Source organism: Lissotriton helveticus, chromosome 9 (assembly GCF_964261635.1).
Source record: "Lissotriton helveticus chromosome 9, aLisHel1.1, whole genome shotgun sequence".
NCBI classification, from domain to species: domain Eukaryota; kingdom Metazoa; phylum Chordata; class Amphibia; order Caudata; family Salamandridae; genus Lissotriton; species Lissotriton helveticus.
This window is the reverse complement of record NC_136070.1, coordinates 598,330,375-598,354,940: the sequence shown is the minus strand read 5'-3', so window position 1 is coordinate 598,354,940 and position 24,566 is coordinate 598,330,375. Positions and strand designations below refer to the sequence as shown.

General features: G+C 45.0%; 1 protein-coding gene across 4 annotated transcripts in view; it reads right to left on the bottom strand.

The window, feature by feature from the left end:
* Positions 1-24,566, bottom strand: part of DAAM1 (dishevelled associated activator of morphogenesis 1) — a 652,790-nt gene that overhangs the window by 215,344 nt on the left and 412,880 nt on the right. For all 4 annotated transcript variants that reach the window (XM_078660609.1, XM_078660607.1, XM_078660610.1 and 1 more), the window contains one exon: positions 23,936-24,025. In XM_078660609.1, the coding sequence (XP_078516735.1) occupies positions 23,936-24,025 (90 nt within the window). The remainder of the gene's footprint in view (positions 1-23,935; positions 24,026-24,566) is intronic.

Here is a 24,566-nt window from a genome sequence, read left to right as displayed (position 1 = left end):
CAACCTGAACAATATGTTATAAGAAGTAGGGAAAGGAGAAGACTTCTCCATTAAATTAATGAAACACGCAAATGTGCTGTAAGAGTTGGTTTCGGAATAGGTTCTTGAAGAGAGAGGGAGTGTCTGTAATTCCATTGGCCCTGATCACAGTATAGCGCTTACAACGCCCATGTAGGAGGTGAAGGGATGGACAACTTGAGACAGCACTACACCGTGTGGGTGTATGGTTGGAGGAGCATTGCCTTTGCTTTCAACCTATGTGGGACGTGTTCCTCTGTTGTGTGTGATGACCACCGAGGTGCGGGTATTGTGTAATGGGACACAGCCTCTAGCGTTGTGATGGATAAGTAAGTGTGAGAGACAAATATGCATTACAAAATGTGTTATGCTAGCAGTTCTGATTGGCTTGGCCGGTTCCTTTATTGTGTTGCAAGTGTATTGATTATGTTCTTGATCCGATTTTTAATGCTGGCTGCGGCAGAAGGTTGTCCACTCTGATCGTATGGATCTGAGAGATTTAACAGGTGTTAAGAGTGAGGGGGCAGGAAGATGAGAGCTCAACCCAGCCCACCTTTATAAGACTACCGTTACCAGATGTCAAAAGCAGAGACTTACCAAGAAGGACTGCATTATTGTCATCCTTTTTGTTAATACAGAATGTCAATGCTCAGAATATGCGATTATTTGGGACCTGCAATTTGTGGCAGAGCTCTTTGGTCTTGGCATGCCTGTCTGGTTAGTACCGAGCGGTGGTTTAAGGCATCTGACATAGTTTTCATGGTTGTGCACCAATGCGGAGCCCTGGGACCGGCCATTGGATGGACGCTCAGGTGAAAGCACAGGTGAGAGAACGGGGCAGCAGCCAGAGGCCGGATCATTAGGGTGAGGGTTAGAGTTCAGGACAGAGCTTGGGTGGGTGTCCTGGCCAGGGTGGAAAGCTGGGGCAGAAGCCCTAGGCCGGGTGGATCTTCAGGTGCGGGATTTAGGCTGAAACCCCAGATTCAGCCTAATCAAAATCTTTCTTTGCTTGTTTGATACATGAACACAGGTGATCTAGTAATTTGTTTTAATGGGGTCTCAGGCGGATCTAAAAAAAAAAAGAATTACTCCAAACTGAGCCAATCTGACAGAGTGAAGGAAAAAGGCATCTCTAAACTGTCTTGGTTGGATGCTATTTGTTAAGACAACAACATGAGGTCTGCATGCATTCACACAAAACTTGGTTGACCATCTTAATTGCCATACCTGGCTCACTATCCACAAAAATGTATCAAATCAATTAAGAAAGTTGTGCCAACTAATGAGGGGAAGTGTGTGTACTTGTAATGGTGTGAGTTCTGCGGTCTCAGTCCAGACTCATCCGGCGCCCTGGATCCAACTAGCACATTGATGTCCCTGCCTGCAAGAAGGGGGACTTAATCCCCAAAAGTCTTTGCGCTGACTTGATAATAACCCCCCCCCCCCCACCCCCAAAAGTTAATGGTGGAAGATAGGAGCCACCAGGCCCTCTATTGAGAATGTCTAGTGTTCAACAGAACTGTCAAAAAGAGAAAAGATGCAGTGTTCCGTATGCCTGTGAAACAGTGAGATTGCAGTGATCAGCAGAACTAGGTGTGAACAAGTGAGCCCATGCATTCTTGAAAGGTCTCTGAAACGGGGAGGTGAACGTATGTATCTGCACTTCTCAGCAGCCCCTGGAATTGGGCAACTGCGCCTTTCAGCAGGTCAGTGAATTCGTGAGTAAGTGCACTTTAGGGAGACAGACATCAAAACTCCGCGTGGGAGCAGGAGATAAAAGGCGCTAGCACCTTCCCACGGGAACATGAGGAGAATACATACTTGCACTTTCCTGCGCAGAGGACTGCAATAAAGTAGAAATCTGCCTTTTCTAATGAAAGAACTAGAGGTAACCAAGCAGCCAGGGTTCAGCACTTTGTGGCACCGTGAGACAGTGACTAACACGGATAGATGCCAGGCTGTGGGTAAGCGAGCTTTGTCCTCTGTTTGCAGGGACCATGATTCAGCCATACAAAGCAGCGGGGTAAGTCCCCACCACTAGGCCAGGAAGTAAGCCCTTATTTTCATCTTGGCGGTCCCAGCACTTACCGCTCATGCAGCACAAGAAGTCCAAGAATGGGCATCACCGCTGGTGATCACACTGGACTCGGGGTGACACGTGGGCACAGCTCCACCCACTAGTCCACTATCCTCTGGTGTGAGTGGCCACCCTATTAAACTAATTTACATATTTCCAGCATAAGATAAATGTTTGACTATTTTTGGGGGCAAACGTTAGCAACATAAGGAATGCCATCACACACTTACATTGATCCCCCCGCAGCTCTGCCACTCGCTCATACCGAGCTTGAGTACAATGTCATGCCAACTACACACATGTACCACGCACTCACACCACCAAAACATGCACTAACACCCTATCACATTCTAAAACAGTCAGAGCACCCATTCCAACACACACTCACTCCCCAGCATGTCACAACCCTATTACATTATTCGTACACCAGCACTCGCAGCACACTCACATCCACAGGGGCACTCTCGCATACCAGCACTCACTCTCGCCCGGTGCCTTCTTGTGCTGGCAGCACACACAGATTCTCCAGAATTGTGTTTAATCTGGCACTATCACATCCGCGGCAGAACCTCGAACATCTCACCTGCGCCCAAAACTCTTGCACACGAGTACTCTGCAGTGCACCATTAGTGGTGCACTCTCATGCAGATAGTGTACTACAGAAACACTGAAACAAGTACAGTGAATTCAGCTGCCACTGCTAGCTCCGGGCTGGTGCTCAGGCTAGTATACACTAGGTACACAGCCTGGCAGCGCTAATGTGCCACTGGGCAAAGGCATGAAGTTGTGTGTCCACTTCATGCCGCTAAATGCACTCTCAGATCCAGTTCCTGCTGTAGAGCTACAGAGAGCCCCCACAGGTACCAGCACAATGGCCCCATGCCAATGTCAGCTCCCTGACAAGCTGTGTGTGGGAGTGAGGTGGTGGGGGGGGTGATTGGCATAAACTGGGAATGTGCTTCGCCCGGGAGCTCCATCCTACAGCAGCCCTGGCAAGCGGCACAGTAGTTTTTGTGTACAATTTCCACAACTAATTCCCATCTTCACAAACACCGGAACTTGCAGATTTTTCTGGCAGGAAAACCACCTTTGTGCGGAGTTTTCCGTCTCCAGGTACTTTGTTCATTTTTGGCTGCGAAAAGTGTATTGTGGGACTGCAGGAGTTCTCACCACATGCTCAGCGAACAATAATTTGAAAGAGGTAGGAAGGGGCGTTTGTGATCCTTCAGCGCTATGAATTGTATTCATAAAGCACTCACTTCTGTTTAGGTCTATTAAGCCAAGCATCCTGCAGTTTTTTTACTCTGATTGGCGTTTATTTCATTTTTCCCCACATTGGAATTTATCTGCCTGGATGAACTTCCTTTTATTTTTTATCTGGGTTAAAATGTTCTTACTTTATCACTAATCAGTCTCACATTCAAGAGAACATTTCTACTCGGCCACAGACCAAAAAGGGTCTTGGCAAGTTACGCGGAGAAGTAAAGAAGCCTCCCTGGTCAACTGAGGTAAACCTAGAGCTTGTCTCCAGTATGTGACCTGGTGCACTGGTCTCTTCAGTCAGTCAAGCACATGGTGCGTGCCTCTGTCAACACGAAGAGAAACTCCCGCCATCAGATCTTTATTCAAATGTGTGCTGATAATGTTCAGATCTGGTATAGCCAAAGCACCACAACCAAATCAGAGGAAACGTCCATGATATACTGACAATTCTTTCTTCCCATTTTTTTTAGCAATTCGCTTGATTTTTACTAAGCACTCAGCAAGATACAGAGGGGTGTTATGAAACTAACAATAACACATAATCTCCCCATAAATGAATGTGTCCTTAACTGGGGCTCATGAAAAGCGCCCGATGATGAAGTGCTGCTGCTGCTGAGCACCGGAAACCACCGGCTCTAATTAAGCACTGGTTTTACTACCCCCTTTTTCCAGACAGCTTTCAACCGAGGCCAGTACTCAAAGGGAAGCTTATTGCCAGACTGATGTTGGTCTGGCTTCAGTCAGATAGTTCTAGTTTCAAATCAAGGTGGCGTTGCAGAAGTTGTAGAAATTACATATGTCTAAAGAATTAAATGAATTATCAACTGGAAAAAAACAAAAAAAATTCTCCCATCTCCAGGCAAGAGGGCTTGCTTATCTTAGTCAAATATTGCAGCATTTCTATTGGCAACAAATGTCAGATCCCTTTATTAGTGAATTTATTAATCTTGAAACAAACAACGGACAAAAAGTAAACCCCTGGTAGATCTACTACTGTTGTGGGTTTTAGCTCCATCTATGAACAAGCATTTGCAATGCAATAGGTCTCGCATTAGGAAAGTTTTAGCTATTGGTATTGTAAATGACAAATATTTTATTTATGTGTTGGTTTTGAAAATAGCGAAATTAATAGCTTTGTCATTTACAATGCCAATAGTTTTAACTTTTGCAAATGTGACACCTATAGCATTTGTAATGCAATATGTGTTGTATTTACGTGACTTAGATGTATTGATATTACAAATAGCAATTGCTTTTAATTTTTTTAAAGAATTAATACTTAAATAAAAGTTATTGTAATTTATAATGGCAATAGCTTAACCTTTTGTAAATAACTTGTGAAGATTATGTTCAGTGTATTTTATTGTGACGAGAATCCAAGAACAGAAGTGAAATATTAACATCTTTTTGTGACATTTGTAATAAAGCTTGAAACATTGAGAGAACATATTTGAACCAGTTGTTGAATGGTTGCACAGATTGATGTTGTGGTGCCCCGGAGTGATGTTGTGGTGCCCCGGAGTGATGTTGTGGTGCCCCGAGTGATTCTGTGGTGGTGCTGAGTGATGCTGTGGTGATGCGATAGATCGATAGAGTGAGGGTGATAGATAGAGTGTGGGCGACAGATAGAGTGAGAGCGACAGATAGAGTGAGAGCGACAGATAGAGTGAGAGCGACAGATAGAGTGAGAGCGACAGATAGTGAGAGCGATAGATAGAGGGCCATAGATAGATACATGGTTGTGTGTGTGGGGGAGTTGTGTGTGTGGGGGAGTTGTGTGTATGTGTGGGGTTGTGTGTGTGGGGGGGGGGTTGTGTGTGTGTGGGGGGTTGTGTGTGTGTGGGGGGGTTGTGTGTGTGTGGGGGGGTTGTGTGTGTGTGGAGGGTTGTGTGTGTGTGGGGGGGGGGTTGTGTGTGGGGGGTTGTGTGTGTGGGGGGGTTGTGTGTGTGGGGGGGTTGTGTGTGTGGGGGGGTTGTGTGTGTGGGGGGGTTGTGTGTGTGGGGGGGTTGTGTGTGGGGGGGTTGTGTGTGTGGGGGGGTTGTGTGTGTGGGGGGTTGTGTGTGTGGGGGGGTTGTGTGTGGGGGGGGTTGTGTGTGGGGGGGTTGTGTGTGGGGGGGTTGTGTGTGTGTGGGGTTGTGTGTGTGTGGGGTTGTGTGTGTGTGGGGGGGTTGTGTGGGTGGGGGGTTGTGTGGGTGGGGGGTTGTGTGGGTGGGGGGTTGTGGGTGGTGTGTGCGTGTGTGTGTGGTGTGTGTGTGTGTGTGTGGTGTGTGTGTGTGGGGGGGTTGTGTGTGTGTGGGGGGGGTTGTGTGTGTGTGGGGGGGGTTGTGTGTGTGTGGGGGGGGTTGTGTGTGGAGTTGTGTGTGTGGAGTTGTGTGTGTGGGGGGTTGTGTGTGTGGGGTTGTGTGTGTGGGGTTGTGTGTGTGGGGTTGTGTGTGTGGGGTTGTGTGTGTGGGGTTGTGTGTGTGGGGTTGTGTGTGGGGGGGGTGTGGTGTGTGTGTGGGGTGTGTGTGTGGTGTGTGGGGGGTGTGGTGTGTGGTGTGTGGGGGTGTGGTGTGTGGGGGTGTGGTGTGTGTGTGGGGGCTGTGTGGTGTGTGTGGGGGTGTGGGGGTGTGGTGTGTGTGGGGGGGCTGTGGTGTGGTGGGCTGTGGTGTGGTGGGCTGTGGTGTGTGTAGGGTGTGTGGGGTGTGTGTGGGGTGTGTGGGGTGTGTGTGGGGTGTGTGGGGTGTGTGTGTGTGGGGTTGTGTGTGTGTGGGGTTGTGTGTGTGTGGTTGTGGGGTGTGTGGTGTGTGTGGGGTGTGGTGTGTGTGGGGCGTGGTGTGTGTGGGGCGTGGTGTGTGTGTGGGGGGGTTGCGGGGGGGTTGTGTGTGTGTGGGGGGGGGTTGTGTGTGTGTGTGGGGGGTTGTGTGTGTGGGGGGGGTTGTGTGTGTGTGGGGGGGGTTGTGTGTGTGGGGGGGTTGTGTGTGTGGGGGGGTTGTGTGTGGGGGGGTTGTGTGTGTGGGGGTTGTGTGTGTGTGTGGGGGGGGTTGTGTGTGTGTGTGGGTGGGGTGGGTGTGTGTGGGGGTGTGTGTGTGTGGGGGTGTGTGTGTGTGGGGGGGTGTGTGAGGGGTGTGTGTGAGGGGTGTGTGTGTGTGTACATACATGTGTGTGTGTACGTGTGTGTGTGTGCGTATGTGATTGATTGCAGGAGGCTGACTTGCTCCAGAAGTGGGACAGGAGATGTGCACGGTGCGTGGCTGTACGTGCGCGTGCACATGCTGAAATCGCCGAAAGCTCGTGCCCATAACCTGTCCCACTTCCAGAGCAAGTCGCTAATAGAGGCTTCGCTGGACAGCACCGGGGACAAGGTGGGGGGGGACGCAGGATGTTTACAGATGGACGCTTTCTGATATGTACTGTCTAGGTGATACCCTTAAATGGCAATTAAGTTAATTACAAAAAAACTCTGGCACTGCAAAAGACAGACATACCCTGCCATTGTCTTTTCTATGCTGCCCTAACCACAGCGGGAGACCACCTGCCACCCACAAGCCTACGGTACATTGTAGAGTCATCATGGAAGAAGCCACCTTGACGACAACCAGGAGATTTCTTTGTTTTTAGGTTACCATGAACTTCTTACAAGAAATTTTAATGAAAAAGAGGGTGTTATGATACAGATGATGTTAACTTGTAAGAAACAACTTTAATCCTAAGAGAAGACATCTGGGGGTGTTTTTACGGAGCTTTGACAACAGATTCTGCATGAAAGAGGCCAAGCAAAGTTGCTTGGTCAATTTATGAGGTTCACAAGAGGATGGAATACAGTATTCTCTGTTCTGGCTTGTCATGAGGTAATTGTTAGATAGGCCATTTCACTCAGAGTGGGGAAGATGAAATACCAATTATGTACATCAACGAGTATCTTTTCGTTCTATAAACAGTGCACTATGTCGTAACACAGTCCTTACATATGGGAATTGACCTGTTTTAACTACTTCTAATGTTGGAAGATATAGGTACTAGGTATTGGATGAAAAAGTAAATGCACAGTGAAAATTAAGTCAATAGCCCATACTTCCTACCCCACTCTTGCTATTTTATCAAGCAAATATATCTATTGTGAATAAAAGCGCACTGCAAAAAAGTTAATCTGCATAAAACATTTCGGAGCCAATAAGGAGAAAATACAGAAGTGCACCAAAGTGGGGCCATTATGCTGGTCTTTCCACTAGTTACAGTAACTCCTGGCGGTTCCCAGGCCTCGAAAGCTACAGCGAACAAGAAGTAAATGCAGCATGTCCAGAGGACTTTCATGCTCAAACGGCCCATTGTCGAGCAAGCTCCCATTCGACAGCCTTAGGATTGCTAACAGATGCAGTTTTTGGCTTCGCACAAAGAAACACATTGGTTAAACAAAAGAATGTGTTGTGATTGGACACAAAGCGGGAATTACCTTCCTAGATAAGAACTACAAACGCTTCCTAGTAAAAAGAAATAATCGCAGCCATGTAAAACAGCGCACAGGCTACACATTCCCATAGGCAGGCTTACAATGGCAGCCGTACAACTCAACATCTGGAAGAGGATGCCATTCAAGTGCTGCAACATCAGATACAGCATGGAAGCTAACCAGGCAAAACACAAATTTGTTCTTGGCTCCTAAAAAGTTGGACATAATTCCAAACTTCTTCCAAGACTCAGTCTTTTGCGATCCCTTCAAATGACGTCCATCAGCGCAACGGCACCCCATATCAACAGACTGTTTCAAAAGTCAATGACGACCCCGCAAAGGTACACATTTATAAAACACAAACAATGCCCTGCCACATCTTCCTACTTTTATCAAGGACAAGTGTCTGTGTTTAGCTGGTGAAAAACTAGGTTCAAATTACAATATAGGCTTCATCTGATCAGAATATTACATGACGCCCACAAACCATCTGCCCCGCATGGTTCCACAAACCACTTGCAGCACGGATTTTGTGATATTTCACAAAAGGCAACTCCTGGTCTTGGATTGGTAGACTCTGCTTTCTTTCACCTGATGGAACGGTCTATGTTTGGCTACCACTCCTTGGCACACAGGACAGAGGGCGACAGGCATTGTAGCGCATTGTATCCTATATACAGGGTGGTTCCGAGGTGCTGTCCCCTATAGGTAGGGTACAAGTCTATGACGCCTGTCATTAACGGCTACCATTGTGTAGGTTTAAGATGTGAACTACAAGGGAAGTATTTTGTTTCACGCATGAGAGCCTGAGTAGACAGTTTGCTGGGAGGTAAAACTGACTGAGTAAAAGGCTTCATCAGCAGGGGAACTGCCAGGTCTTTACAGCCCTTTGGAACTTTGGGTGATTAGGAACATTGCCCCCTAGCTGCAGCGACAGTTACAGATTTTGGCGGTCTCTGCTGAAAAGGTGGTCCCACCAACATGTGGCGTACTGAACTAAATGATAATTAAGATTGGTGGCAGGCTTAATCATGGATCCTACTTTGGTGGTAGGTTCATAATCTCTTCTACAGGAAGACAGGCCAGCACGGTGGAGAGCCAGATGAGTGATACAGAGGGCCTTGAAGGAGATGTGTCTTGACACTGACAGCCAGTGAAGAGTTTGGAGGGCGGGGAGATGGGATCACACTCATGAAGGCATACCAGCTGCCTGACTGCCACATTCTGAATAAACTGGAGTCTGAAGAGCTGAAAGTGAGGTGAACCTAGGGTAATCTAGAGGAGAAGAGAAAGGTAACCTGTACCATGTGGGTGCACCCAAGGTGTGCGAAAGTATGACACCAGATCCTCATGGTGGAGGTAGTTTCTGTAACCTAGAGAAGAGGGGAGAGATCAGTGTCCATGACCACACTTTGATTCCTTTTTGTTGCTAGCAGCAGCCTTGGGAGATCACAGCTCCAGGGGCTTTTTGCCAATGGAGAGCTGCAAGGACCAATTTCACCAGGCGAGTTATTGAGACCTGAAGAGCTGAGCTCTGGGAAGCCGCCATGTGAAGTCCAATGATTCACTGCTAGGACTCATTATTTGCGCATCGTTAATTTACAGCAATTTCGGCATATTCTCTTCCACCCTGGATGAATCTAAGGCCTTAAAAAATTATGCAGCCATTTCGAAAAATCCAATTAAATGGTGATATCAATATCTATTTTGGCAACTCTTCCAACATATAGAGCTCGGCGCACAACAACTATGGTTGATCTAACTAATTTAAGCAAGACCCAACTGCTGGTACTCAAGATGGGCCTAGAAGTCCTGTACACTTATGATCTTCCCTGCAAAACTGACATAGTTATTCCACACTACATTCATCGGTCATCCAATTCAGTAAGCAATCAAGCCAGCAGTGTTCATGGTAGAAAGAGGGAATCCTGATAATGCACATAAGAGGAAGGGGCTCTTTGAGCACAACCAAAGACGATACAGTAGCTATAAGTGCTTATAAACAGCAAAAAATATGGTTGAAAAGGTGTTTTGAGAAAGCAGGCCTTTCAATTTGTTTTACTTTTGCTGCTCTCAGTTTCTAGACTGGTGAAGTAATGTTATTGCACTTGTAAGTATGTGTAGGTTATAAACCAATTACGAGATACTGAATAGCAACCAAATGCACTTTATTACTGGGACTTGCACACCTTACTTATCGGCAAACTAACACATCTCAGACATTCAATTCTGGCAACACAAGCACCACACAGACCTATCAGCACTTAAAATGTTGCTAATTGTTGGCACATCTCATGTTGTAAACTTTTCAATTTACCATGGTATTTACCATGGTATCATACGCCCACATCTACACACCCCTACAACCCCCCCCCCTCAAAGGTGATCAAACAAATTATCCCCTGGGAGAGCCAAAATGTAGTCCATACCCCTTTCAACCTACTGACTATTCCATCAATGCTAAAACATACAGTACTAATTCAACTTCAAGATAAAATAACACACACCACCTGGAACCCTGCACCTTGTCCAACACAGGGTCACTCACTGATATGTTTTATGTTATTTGTGGCCAACAGGTAACTTCAAGCATGCCATAAATAAATAATATCGAAGCGACTGCATTCAATCTGATTTTCACTTGCCATATGACACAGAAATAGCCTCATTTGACATTTTAGAACCAATACCATGTGTGCAGGACCATGCACGGCCAGACAGCAGTGGGCAAAACTCGACATACTCTTTCTACCCTACATCAGAAAAGGAATCAAATTCGAAGTTTCACCCTGTATGGCCCATAAGGCTTGGGCGTTGTCAGGATAGCTAAATGACATACATTAACATACAATTAATACAAACTAATACCAATGGGAATCATCTGTGGTCATTCTGAAAATCTAGCATTAATCCACCCTTCGTGGACCAATGTCACATACCCCAGTCCAACTCAGTACTTGCACAATCCACAACTAAGAGGCCTCACTACAAGAGCTGCTGCTAACCTATCAACAAAACCAACTCCCTGCATCATGTAGAAAGCATGTGGGCACCAAGCATATCCAGGTCTTCGGCTTCTTGCGGAACTCAAGAAGTGAGGCAGAGGCTCAGATGTGTTTAGGGAGGTAGTTCCATGTCTTGGGTGCGATGTAGGAGAATGAGCGACTTCCAGTTTTCTTTTTGCGGATGTGGGAATGTCTGCAGGGGAGAGTGAGGCAGAGCGTAGGTGTCTGGTGGGTTGCTAAAAGTGTATGCGGCTGTTCAGGTATTCTGGTCCTGTGTTGTGTAGGGCTTTGTATGTGTGCGTGAGAGGTTTGAGTTGTAATTAAAGAAGTCCTAACCTTGGTTACAGAATGTGCCACCACAGAAGGGTGGAGAATGTTCCTGGACACAGCAGCTTTAGAACCTTCCATTTCACGAGCAGCAGTCTGAATTTCTGAGGTTGCTGTTTTTTGGTTCAGTCTGACCTGGCTTGGCAGTCTGGTCTGTTCCTGCTGTAGCAGCACTAAGGCTGATTTGCATATGGCTGGGTCTAAATGGAGGTGGCACAGTGGGCAAAAAACAATGGGTGAAAATTCTACCTCGAGCGATTGCCAGTGGTTAACACAAATTGCAAGCAATCCTCCGATCAGGGTTTGTGTTTGATATAATGCCCTTAGTTGGTACGGATATACACAGATGGGAGTGCTGTGCTACTGGAACCAAGCTACACCCCAGAGAAGAGGACTAAATGAGCCAAAACCAGTCTTGGGTTGCTTGAGTTGTGATTCAAAGTGGAGCTAGCTTGGCAAATCGAAACAAGCAGTTCCTACTGGAGTAAAACCAACACTGATTTGCAAATGGCTGGGTCTAATCTGAGAAGGCATAGTGGGCAAAATAATGATGGGTTGGGATGCTACCCATAATGACTGCCAGAGGTTAGACAAATTGTAAGCACTCCTCCCATCACCTTTCACGTGTTCAATAGGGTTCCTGTCTGTACTTCAACCTGCATCCTTTCAGTGCTATGACCAAATATGCTAGTCCACATACCTAAGGTACGCCTTTTTAGCAACTGGATACTTTCATCAAAATGCCACAAAAGCACAATTTAGAAGATATCAAGTCTTTCAACTTTTAATGGAACACCAACAAATTTTATTGAAAAAAATCCAAAACAGAGTTCTAATAAGTATTAAGTAGTTCTTGTTGCGGACATATATTTTTGTAGACTATAATCCATGGAGAAAAATAATCTAAATACTTTTGCATCTCTGAGAATATCCTGAAGGAGCACAGGTTTCAATATGAAATAAGTTGCGTTTTAAAGAGAAGAAGGATTTTTTTTGCAAGGATCATGAGTTAGTGAAATCCTTGTGTAAGCGCAAAACATGGTCCAAGGTATTGCAGCAAGTGAGGGACCTGACACCATACACTCCGATAGAATGTATGCCATTAAGAGCCATTTACGTTCGAAGGCTAACTGCATTATACTGTTAGACCAAAGGCCGGGGAGATTAACCCAACGCTGCTAAATGAAATCTGACACAGCTTGCAAAAGATCAGGACATGAATTTGGCAAAATAAAAAAATAGTTAATTAAACCAACACTGAACTTACAAAAGAAAAGTTTCACTGGAACTCGAATTAGTATCACCTTGTGAACAAAACTGAACATAACTGCTCGTACTGATTACGAAGTGAGGCACAAAAGACACCATGAGAGTGCCTCGTGGTCCCACACAAGCTTCTCTGTGTTAAAGCATGCACATAAAGCCAACTGTACACAAACTAATGAAACCATCGGTGCTGAAATGAAGCAAATACGATCTACATTTGTACCCTAAAGAAAAAAAAATATTTTCTTTCACCAGGGGCAGATGGGACGTCTGAGTCGAAATATTCAGCAACGTTTCTCAAAACTTGTAACAACTAACAACATACTTTCGCAATTAAAGCAAAAACAAGTAGATCCAGGATTAGAACTCAGCCAGAAACTTTAGGGGTTTTTGTTCCATCTAACTGGTGCTGTGGGGAGCTGAGAAGCGGGTCAGAGAAGTGACATTTCGCAGTGTTAGGGGTTTGCTTAACAGAGTGCTTCCTGGGACAAGTAACGAGCGTCTCGTTTGACCAGCCCCGGCCGGGGCCACCTGGACAACTGCAGGAACTTTCCCCCAAAGGATAACAAATGTCAAAGATGAGGCATTCCGGCAGTGGGGCGAGGGGAAAGTTTATTCTAAATCGCAAACTACCTTTTAAGGTGTGCTTTAGGCTCAGCCATACAGAGTTTGCAGACGAAGTAAACACTGCTCAAAAAGCAGATGAATAACACTGAAACTGTGACGGGGTTTCTGCGGTTTGTAGAATGCAAGCATTTCGTGGATTTGGGAGTAAAATACAAAACAGACGTGGCAAATTATATCTATCTGCACGTTCTGAACGTTCAGCTCTTTACTCCCAATTGCTTCTGATGTGAAACGTTCATTCAATGCAGGATGCATTTTAACGTATGCTTTGAAAACGCAGCCATTTGATAGAGAATGCAGGGTTACCCCCAAAAAATACCTGGATACAAAATATCTATATCAATCCTACAAAATACCCTAAGCATTATAAGTAAGGATCATGCGTTAGGTTTACTCTGAGCAGAACAATCCATAACTCAATGATCTTATACATTGTAGGCAATAATCTTGCAAAGTCTGTGGAGCATAAGGACATTCGCTAGGCTTTCCTCCCAGTATTGTTATATACACCATCAAACTGCTGCATACATTTGTTATAGAAACATTTTGTTTCAAAATGCTGCATGTTTTATAACCGTGCAGGCTTTTTCTTAGTTTCAGAATTTTTTGTAGCTAACTATGCTGTGTACTTACTGGAGTAACTCTGCACTGTTGTCTGTTTCGTGTGCTCAGTGCCCGTTGCCAACTGGAATCTCTCAAGTGAGTAACTTGAACATGATGCTATGTTGTGTTATTGCGTGCACGAAGTGTGCGTCATTGTGTGAGCGCGAGTGTCACTCATGGTTTCCATGGCTTGCTCTCGAAAATATGTCATTTGTTCCTATGAGATTAAGTGTGGCTGTGATGCAAATTCAAGTACTTCGTGATGGGTATGCAGCAGTATATAAATAATTATTTTGGAGTACCCCAAAGGCACCTTGGGACTCACAAGAGGTAAAAGTGCTATACGTGTACCAATATAATACAATTGTGCAAGGCAAACATGAAGTTCACTGCCTAGCCATAAGAGGTCTGTTGAGGACTAACAGGTTATTATGTATGTAAGTGGGTATGGCCATTTTGCTTATGTCCACATTAAACAAGCATTTACAATGCAATAGGTCTCGTAGTGACAATGTTTAGAGCTATTATTATTGTAAATGATATACTTTTTTTATAATGTTGTTCTTTTCTAAAAAGTATACAGTATATATTAGTAATTATACACCATCAGAAGTTAGATAAATTAGTGCCTGATAAGTGAAAGTAAAGCGATAGGGAGCCAGCTAGACGGGGGGGTGGGGTGGGGTGGTGTGGTGTGGTGTGGTGTGTGTGTGTGTCTCTCTCTCTCGCCGGGGAGAAAGGTAATAACGTGAAGAAAGTGTGACCAGAGGGAGATCACAGTAGTGTGTGTGTGTGTCTCGCCGGGGAGAAAGGTAATAACGTGAAGAAAGTGTGACCAGAGGGAGATCACAGTAGTGTGGGTGGTGTGGAGTGATAAAGAGAGGGGGTACAGATGTGCACCAGTAGAGAGCTGTGATGTGCGGTTGGAGGGAGGTGGTGAAGAGCGAGGCGGGGTGAGGGCGAATGGAGGTAGATGGAGATAAAGTATCGCAGTGCAGATGGAGAGGAGGGAAACTAGGTGGGCAAAGAAAGAGAAGAACAGTGGAGGGAGGAGAGCTAAGGTGAGGGTAACTGGTGCTGCAGGAGTGGACGGGAGCTGGTAGAGAGGAGGGGCTTCAGGGGGAGGAATGTTCCTGGTGGAGTAGAGTATGTGCCTGTCTCAAGGCAGAAAGGAACAGGTGCAGGGTGCAGCAGGTGGAGGAGAAGAGGGGCTTCAGACGGAGCAGCGTTACAGGTGGAGTAGAGGGGATTCACTTGTTGGGAGGCAGAAGGAAGCAGGTGGAGAGATGGGGGGTGCAGTGTGCAGGTGGGGGGATGGAAGGGTGAAGGGTGCAGGTGGAGTGATAGAGGGGTAGAGTGTGCAGGAGTAGGGGAGAGTGCCAGTGGGTGGGAACAGGTTAATTAGGGGGAGAGGCGGAGTAGAGGCTAGGGCAGACGTTGAGAAGTGGGAAGGTACGGGTGGAAGGGGTTGTTTGGGTGGAGTAGGTATACGGGTGAAGTAGACAAATGTGCTGGTGAGGGGACTCGGGTGGAGCGGGGGTGCGCATGGAGTAGAGCGAGTACAGGGTGAGGAACGTAGGCAAATAGGTGGAAGGCGGATATGGAGCAGACACAGGTGGAGGAGTGACCAGATCAAGCTAAAGTAAAGGTAGTGGTAAAGTGAAGGAAGCTGTGCAGGAGAAGAGTGAGGGTGGCAGGGGTGTGTGTGTGTGTGTGGGTATGCACAGACAGCATGTAACTGACAGGCCAAAGTAACATCGAGCAAAAGGATGGAGATCAGAACAAGCACACTGTAGCTGGATGAAAATCTGTTTGACCATCAGCTTTCAGTTTAAAAATATTTTCTCTCAATTGATTAGTTTTCCATACAGGACCCGGTGATTGTAGTAGAATCAAGCCCATTCTTTTTCTGACAACTGGATGTAGAGTACCGAGCAGAGTGACGAGTAAGGAAGCCTTAAGAAGCATTGGCAAAGCCAATAGGTGGCAGTATAAAGCGAAGGGCTTTTGGCTTTGCATATTCTTTTTTTCAATGAAATTCATGCATGTGCGCACATGGTCTACAATGTTAGGATGGGTTTCTATCAAAGAAACTCCATTTCAAGATGGCCTCTGATGCACACATATGCATTGTAATGCACATTGTCTATTTCCTGTACAGATTTAACATCACAGTCTGCCGTGTTAGACTGGCAAATTGAAATAAAATAGAGCATAATGCAAGTCAGGCAAATTGCGAAAAATTAAACGACCAACCAAGCAGCTGGCCCCTGATAATATAAATAAGTAAATAAATAAAAAAATTCAACACAGTTTTGGAAGCGGGAAGGAGACTGCGGTGAACATCACATAGGGGAAAAGGGAGGAAAATAGATAAAGCGGTCCAGTAGTTCTTTGCAGCTGCCAGGCTCTCATAAAAAATAAAAATAATAAACATTTAAAAAAATATATATGGGGAGCATGGGAAAGCAAGAGGGGTGAAGAGGACGCATTCGGGGGTGGGAAGAATAACGAAGCAAGGAAACAATGCTCCTGGGAGGACAAGCACCAAAACAGAGAGGAAAGGCAAAGGATCAGGGAAGACAGAAAACAAGACTTGCCAGGCTCAAAGTGTCGCCTTTTGGCTCCCAAACCAAACGTATTGTCTTTGTCAGAGAATTTTGCCGATACTATTTAGCATCGGTAAAGAGCGGAGAAACAATGCTTTTCATGCCAATACAGACAAGAAGTGGTAACAACAGCAACAGTACATATATCCGCATGCATTATCGCGCATGCTCACGTATGTGTCATGAAGCAGCAGCAATATTGTAATAAGGTGTTATGGAGCTGTAACTTAACAAAACAAACAGTGTGGCAAAGCATATTTCCTTTTTTTGAAAGTACCGGACCAGCTGTAAAGTGCAGTTTCCCGGCTCTTCAACAATATATATTTTTTTAAAGATGGATTGGGGAGGGAACAGCAATGATGGATCAGCAGGGGAATGGTGTACACGAAGACAAGCAGCAGGAGCAAAAGGGGGGAGGGGGAGCAACAGAAAATGCCCCCGGAATCCCGCCGCGGCCGCACCGGAAGTCAGGCAAGGTCGCCTGTGACGGGGGGCGGGGCCGCGTCCGGACCGGAAGAGGAGGCAGGCAGAGTCAATGCGTCTCGCGCCCCGGGGCTCCTGTGAGCGGTGGAGAGCCCCGGGGCCGCGCCAGAAGGAGGCTGCGCGCCGCGTGCTGAGAGCAGAGTCCCCCGATATTGGCCAGGTAAGTTCAAAAGGGCTGGGGGGGCTTGGTGCACGTGTGTGTGTGTGTGTGTGTGTGTGTGTATGCTCGTGTGTGTATGTATGTGTGCGGAGGGGGAGGGGAGGAGGGGAGAGGGGAGGAGGGGAGAGGGGAGGGGGGCCTTGGTGCACTTGTGTGTGTGTATGTGTGGGGGGGGTGTGTGTCTCTGTATGTATGTGCGTGCGTGCATGGGCGCTTGTGTGTGTCTGTGTGTATGCGCATGCGAGTGTGGTGTTTTGAGCTTCCCAGGAGACAGCGCCTGGCCACAGATTGTGTTCGCGTGCGCGTGGCAGTTTAACAAATCGCCATGCGCGTGGCCAGGATTGGCTCCAGGGAAGCGGATACGGCAGCAATAGGTTCTCGGCGGAGAGGCGCTTCCGCGCGGCTAGCCGAGACCTAAAAAACACTTACGGGCTGTTGTAAAAAAAGGATGACAGACAGTTCAAAATGATGTAGTATTCACGGCACTGTAAGGCCGCACCCTTGGAGTAATTCCAGAAAAACTGACTGACCTACAAACAAGCTTGCAGCCTGTAAGTCTGCACAACCAGAAATAAAGGCTTGGTGGCAGATTGTCACAACTCTTACCACCTGGGGATCCTCCACTCCGCTTGTATCCGGACTGCGATTTCTGGGACCACTACTGAGCAAACTTGTCCATGCCACCCTTCTGGCCAACTCGGCTAAATCTTTTTGCATTCAATCACTCCTCAATTTCACAAATGGGGTTGCTGGTCTGCATTTGGTCAAAACTTTCACTGGCTGACTAGATGCCACGACCGACTCTGGCAAATGCATGGATGGACAACACAGATCAAGCAACAGTCTGCATACACGTTCTTAAGCCCAGCAAGATTCTTACCTTTTGTAATCTCCCCACCCTCAAAGCGCTTTGACGATCCGGATAGTGGCAATACAGTGATTTACAAAACTCGTAAAGCAAAGAAAAACAAACTCCTGAAAATGGCTTCTAGGAAATTTCCTCAAAAACAATGTTGTTGCAATGCGCAATTTTGTGGAGGGACGTCTATATGATTTACGAATATGGGACAGAAAATTTGCCTTGCTGGTTATTGTTGATATTTTTGGACGCATGTATAGCACTGAATCCGCCACTTGAATCTCATTTTTGGTGGTACAGAATAGCCGGAGTCGATTTTTGGAAATGTTCAGTAAGTCGGAATGTGCCTATTTATGTGCTTTAACTAGTACTTTCTTGTGTTCCAAAGACCTTATTGTAATTTAAATTACCATAGTAACAGTTCAAAGGTGCAAATGCTTTGAGTTATAAAAGATGCCTAACATAGTACAGTAATTCATTGTATTACAGTACATACATCATAATATGGGTACAATAGTAACATATTGCGACCCAACATAGTATAGTACAGATGGTATAAGACGGGCACGAACAGCAGGGTCATATAAGCCGAAATAATTGGCACTGATGTTGAAGAGCATGCTATTGTTAGCCCCTGGAGTCCCCCATTAGTATATACGAGATTTTTCGGTATAACATTAGGGGATAATATTCCCTTGCCTTCTAGAGTTTTTTTAGCAGAGCTATTCGTAGTCATATGAGGAAAATGTCTGTAGTCATGCACAAGGGTGTCTCCATATAGTGAGACGTATGCACGATGTAGCAGCCAACTACTTAGCTTTAACTAGTTCTGAGTTTCTGGTGGTGAAATCGCAGGGCTGTATCACTTTGCTTATGTTTTTCACATTTGCACATCTGACCAGTGGTCAATAGACTTCGCCATTGCTAGATAATTAAGTCGGCAAGTGTGGTTTGCCTTTAAGGGTGAGATAATGCAGCCTTAACCCGGAGGAAGCATTTTTGTTTCTCACAAGAAACTATGACAGTGCAGAAACTATGACTGAAAGGACTGATGTGGAGATCAACATAACCAAGGCAGCTGGTAAGTCTCTCCGGCCATACTTGGAACGGACCAAGTTGGACTAAACCCTTAAGAGTGAGGCTTTGAAGCAAGTTCCTATATCGGGTGCTGCAACCACAATCTCCGCTCTGGGACCAGTGACCCTAAAACAAGGCATTCGACAGGGTGCAAAAGTACCCACTCCAAAAACAAAAAAAAATGTTAGAAACGAAGCACTAAAGAATATTCCTTGGCAGCGATAAAGGCTTTCCGGGACCGCAAATAAAAACAAATATTGTTTAATTGACTGAGAAACATACGCTTTTCCCACAGCAAAGTATTATGTACGATAGCGACACTGCCAAATGTATTTATTTTTTAAAACATTTACTGCAAGGGCCAAAGGTTTTTCTTAGGAGTGCTCCCTCGCACTCCTGGATTCTGGGTTGCGGTCTAGTTTTCAATCCACCTGCTTATTTCTTCCACTGGTCTACATTTCCTCTCCATTATGTAACTCATGCATCTTCTTTTTCATTCCTGCTTTCTCCCTTTTCACTATTTCCTCATCTTTATTTTCCTCCTCCTTTATCCCTTTTCTGTCTCTTACTCCAACTTAATATGAAATGATGAAAAAGCAAGTCCCCAACTCCAAAAATGAGTGTGGGTGCTCAACACCGGGACAAATTAAACACTGGCTAGAGGACATTTTAGAAGCATATTTTATGTGGTCAATCGCTTGCGATAAATATGTAAGCTTAAGTGTTCTCCAGCAAAAGCAGTACTTTCTTATTTAGGAAAGCAGGAAAGGGTCAGCCCTTCCCTATAGCCCAGCTTCTTTCACGGATTCAGCCTCTCTTACAATACATCGGAGAGAGGTGCTCCGCCCGCCCCCACAGACAGACCTTTAAAGTAACTGCGAGAAAAGCTCAACAAGGGGTGTCTCAAACAAGGTATTTATGGAATTTAACAACCAACAGAGGACTCAACTTCCTGCCTGACAGGTTACCATGCTTATTTTCACATGGTTGAAGGAAGTGGGAGAGATTAGTGCGGACAACCCAAATATTCAAGGAGATGCAGAGGAACATGAAAGAGACCAGGCACGAGATGCAGCGGCAAGTGGGAGCTCCAATAAAGCTAATTAAGTTAAACAAAAATGTAGAAATCTGCAGGGCTAGCCCTCACTGGGGCCTGTTTAGCAGCCAACACAAATACAGGACAAATATAGCACATAGATGTCCTCTTCTAAGCAAGGGAGGTAGACAGAACCACTTTTTTCTGCCACACAGTACTTAAGAGTCACAGCTTCGGCCAATCCACTCACCAGCCAGCTTCGATGTCGCCCTCCCGCCGCTGCTGGACTCTCCCACTTCTTGACAGCCATGGTGGGCTCTTCCCGCTTCCCAACCAAGTCTCCGGCCCTCCACTGACCGCCCCCGACTACACGACTCCTAACACTGATCCCAGCTCAATCAGCCTCTAGCTGGCCCTCAGATGCAGCCTCTGTAGACTTTATAACCCTATGATGTCACAGTTGGGGTGCTTGTGATATCACCAGCGTCGCGTATGACGCTCCAGAATGCAGGCTGCTATTGGCCCACGGCTGTTAAAGCTATCCTGGGCCCCTCAAAGTAGAGTTGTGTGTAAAGTCGTCTCATTCAATAACCCTGACTACATAGTGTTTGGTGCACATGAAGGGAGGGCACAAAGATTTTGCCCATAGCCAGAAATACATGCTTACTTATAATAAAACTATTACCTTTATCTTTCACGCTGAGTTGCCACACCATCCCATGGTGCCACAGGACTAAACCTACATTCCAATTTTAAATAAGAGTTGTTTGAATGGTGGACTGTAGCTACTGCCCATTATAAGCTTGTAAAGCTCAAATTAGGCACTTTTTGTTCCAAGTAGCCATGACTTGCCATTTTATAGCACAGAATACCTGTTCCGGAACGTTTAATAACCTTATGGAGTTTGTAACTTAATGCAGTTAGAAATATATTTTGTACTCCTTATAGCAACCTTAGCTTGAAAAATCACCTGACTTTACAGGCAGACTAAAACTTGGAACCAGTAGACTGAACACAGATCTTTGCAGGAGCTGCATTAACCCACTGATCTATCCTAGCCAGTGCTTTAAGTGGAATGAAAAATCAGGGGGGGTCCTCTCAAAGGGGCGTGGCTGATGTAATTAGGGCGTGGCTTTAAAAAAGCAAGCTAAAAACCTATGCTTTAAATAGTGTGCCACCTGACTGGCAATTTGCTGCTTCTGATATATATATATATATATATATATATATATATATATATATATATATATATATATATATATATATATATATATATATATATATATATATATATATATATATATATATATATATATTACAAATAACATTACACCTACAACAAGCCAGAAATATATTGGCTTTGCCGTTGGTTGTTAGCTGCATAAGATAAATAAGCAACAATTATGGCTTCGTTGTATAGAATATTAAAAATGCTTTAATTCTGAAATGATGAAACTGTGAAAGAACTAGAACGAGTCTCTTTGAAATTACACCAAAGGCAGTGAAGGGTGGCACTGCTGCAGAGTGAAGATTTTTTTGTTCATCCTGAGGGTGAGGACAAAAATGGAGAGCCCGAGAGGGATCCGTCACAGCAGCTGCTTTTTAGAACTGCCAGTACTGAGCTCCGGCAGGCCCCGGCCTACTTAAAGCTTTGATATTACATGCTTGACATAGTGCTTGGTACGGACTGCCCAGTACTCAATACCTATGGATTGGAAACCATGAATATCACCCCTATCCAAAGTCACTGATAATGTGATGTCCATCTGCCAGAGGTCTCGCTCACTGCTAAAATGGATGCAACGCTCACGAACATGTCACATCTTACATGGGGTTAGGAGAATGGAACACATGTTTAAAACTTACATTTTTTTCCTTGTGGAACCCACCACCCTGATGGAAAAAACTGCGTCACTGATTTAATTTTCAATAATCCTGAATGAAAACCGAGGACATGTGCTTGATACATGAATTGTGACGAGGGTCATATGTTTTGTGTATTAGAAAAGAAAATACGTCTCAAGAATCTTCATAATTAGATTTGTCTGAACTGCCTCAATATATTAAAAGCTTGTCTGCAGGGTACCATCTTTAAACTTGGCCTGGGCAGAATTTCGATTACGCTGGAGTAATTTTGGCAATTCTGCATTACTCGTTGAGGCAGAATTACCAATATTTACACAATTACTCCTCTTTGTGTAATTAGGTGTAATTTGGGGGGGAAATTCTACCGCAAGAGCACATTCCCGTTTTGCTGCATTTAGCGCCACTTCTTAGCACAAAATGCACCCTTTCGTCCATTTTGGGTGTGCAGGGGCTTTTTTTGCGCAAAGAAATAGTACTAAACACAGAATTAATCTCACAGAATTCTTAAGCAAGTTTGCTTAATTACGCTACACTGAAATATGCGAGTTGCAACCACCCTACTTAAAACAGCACCCAACATTGGCATAAGTTTCAAGGCTTATCAAATTATTAGCCGTCTCCTTCAGATCTACAACCAGGACACCAGAGATGACCCCTACAAGCACAGGGCATAATTTATTACATTACCAGCACCCTCTTCAAAGAGTACTTCCTTTTGCAAAAGTGCTTTGACTTAAGTATATAGTTAAGCTTGCAAGTCGACACAAGTTCCTCATTCTTCTATTCAAACCGCTGAAAAGCGCTTCAACACTTCATCACGGGTAGCAAGCGCAATGTAAATGCAAACCCTTCCCTCATCAATCCCTCACCTACCCTTTTTCAATACGAATAACAAACTTGCATGTCCACCACTCCAATTAATTTCATATTCTCCTAGACTAATTTCCCCACTAATCCTGCTTGGGTTCTGGAGTAGTGTGCTATCCGCCAAAAGCGTTTCAACACTCCATTAGGGGTAGCAAACACTATATAATTGTAAACCCTTCCCTCTTCAATCACCACACTAGCCTTTCCAATCCAAATAACAGACTAACATGTCTCCCGCTCATTTTAATTTCATATTACCCTATACTAATTCACCACAAATCATTTATGTGTTCCGGAGTATTGGCCAACTCGCTGAAAAAGCACTTGGACGCCTCGTCAGGGGTAGTAAGGCTATATAAATGCAATTACACTAGTCAGTCCTGCCCATCACCTTCACTGGATACCACAAAATCACAACACCCCAGGTCAACCCATCACCCATGAAGACGCTGGCTATCCCTCAAGGAATGTACATGAAACTGAAGAAGGTTAGATTGAAGAAATACAACAAGAAGACTTCACAATGGCAACATTTTCTTCTTCTATTAAGAAAATAATGAAGAAACCGTACTAAAGGAGGGCATTGCAATCAAAAGGTCATCAACCCTAGCCTTCCCTTCTAACCCCAATCTTAACACTAATTCTACATCTACACTGAACTATATTTCTTCAACCACCCCCACCTCTACATACTCCCCCACTCTACAATGACCTGCACATCTTCGACCCTACTCCTAGAGCAACATCTACCTCTAGCACCCCACCTAGATCTATAGACACACCTGCATATCAAAGACAATTTATAACACTTTTCTGGTTTAATGTCAATTAACTGTTATTTTTTAAGAAAAAAAAATCTAAGATTTTAATTTTTTTAATATGCCTTACTTTTTCTTTTTTATTACCCTCTGCTACGGTTTTCAACTACATCTCCAGAAAAAGAATCCCTTTTGAGATACTATAATGATGTTTCCTTATTATGCTTTCTTAATTTTGACATCCTGCTTTCCTTAAAGTTTTGGTCGATTTCCTTTTTCTACCCCACCACCCCAAGATCTGCCACGTCCTAGGGAAACTACAAAGGTCCCCAAGCACTTCATCTCCAACCATCCCCACAGTGGACCTTAGGAGCATAAGGAAACTCCATGAGATTCCCTTTGTCTCCAATGTATAACAATATACTTTCTGGAATCAATTTACAATGCCCTCCCCCTTCACCACTCTCTTTCAAATGCTGGCTTTCAGCTACCCTCCACAACTAAATGGATAAGTGAAGCATCTGTCAATCAGCTGCTCAAAACATAAGGTAATGCTCACACAAAGTTAGAACCTCTAAATAAAGTCTTACACTTAAAAAGCTTACCTTTTTCTTGCTGCAGTAGATCTGCCATTTCTTCTCTGCAGGAAGTGCAAACATGGCTTCCCTGTGTTTGTCTGAGAGGTCAAGTTCATCCTAGGGAAACAGAACAAAAATTAAGTTGAGAGCGTCAAACAGATGAGAATGGTTCAGCCAAACAAAACGTGTCAGAGTCATGCCAAGTTGTGACAGCAAGTCTAGAGTTCAGGAAATTATGATGGATTGGTGTCCCCTTTAGTAACCTGAGAACTTAAGTTAATCAGATAATTATACTAATCAAAGCCCCTGTGGAACCCCTGGTTCACTGCAACAAACAACAATATGAAGGAAGGAGTGCTGGCAATAATATCTACCACTGGCAATCGCTTGGGCTGCATTCTATTCTATTGTTTTTTGCCAACTATGCCACTCTAAACAAAGACCAGCCAAGAGCACATCAGTGCCAGGCTGGTTCTCATCCAGATAGCCCTGAGTAATTAAAAAACTAAGATTAATTCAAGCATTGCACCCATCAGCTTTTTGTTTATTTCAGTACGATGCCCTAAGGGCAACGGGTGTGCCCAGCTGTGGGTCCCATGCTCACTGTTCCACAAGACTGAAGTGATACCTAACTGATCTGGCGTGGCTTGTGTTTCCT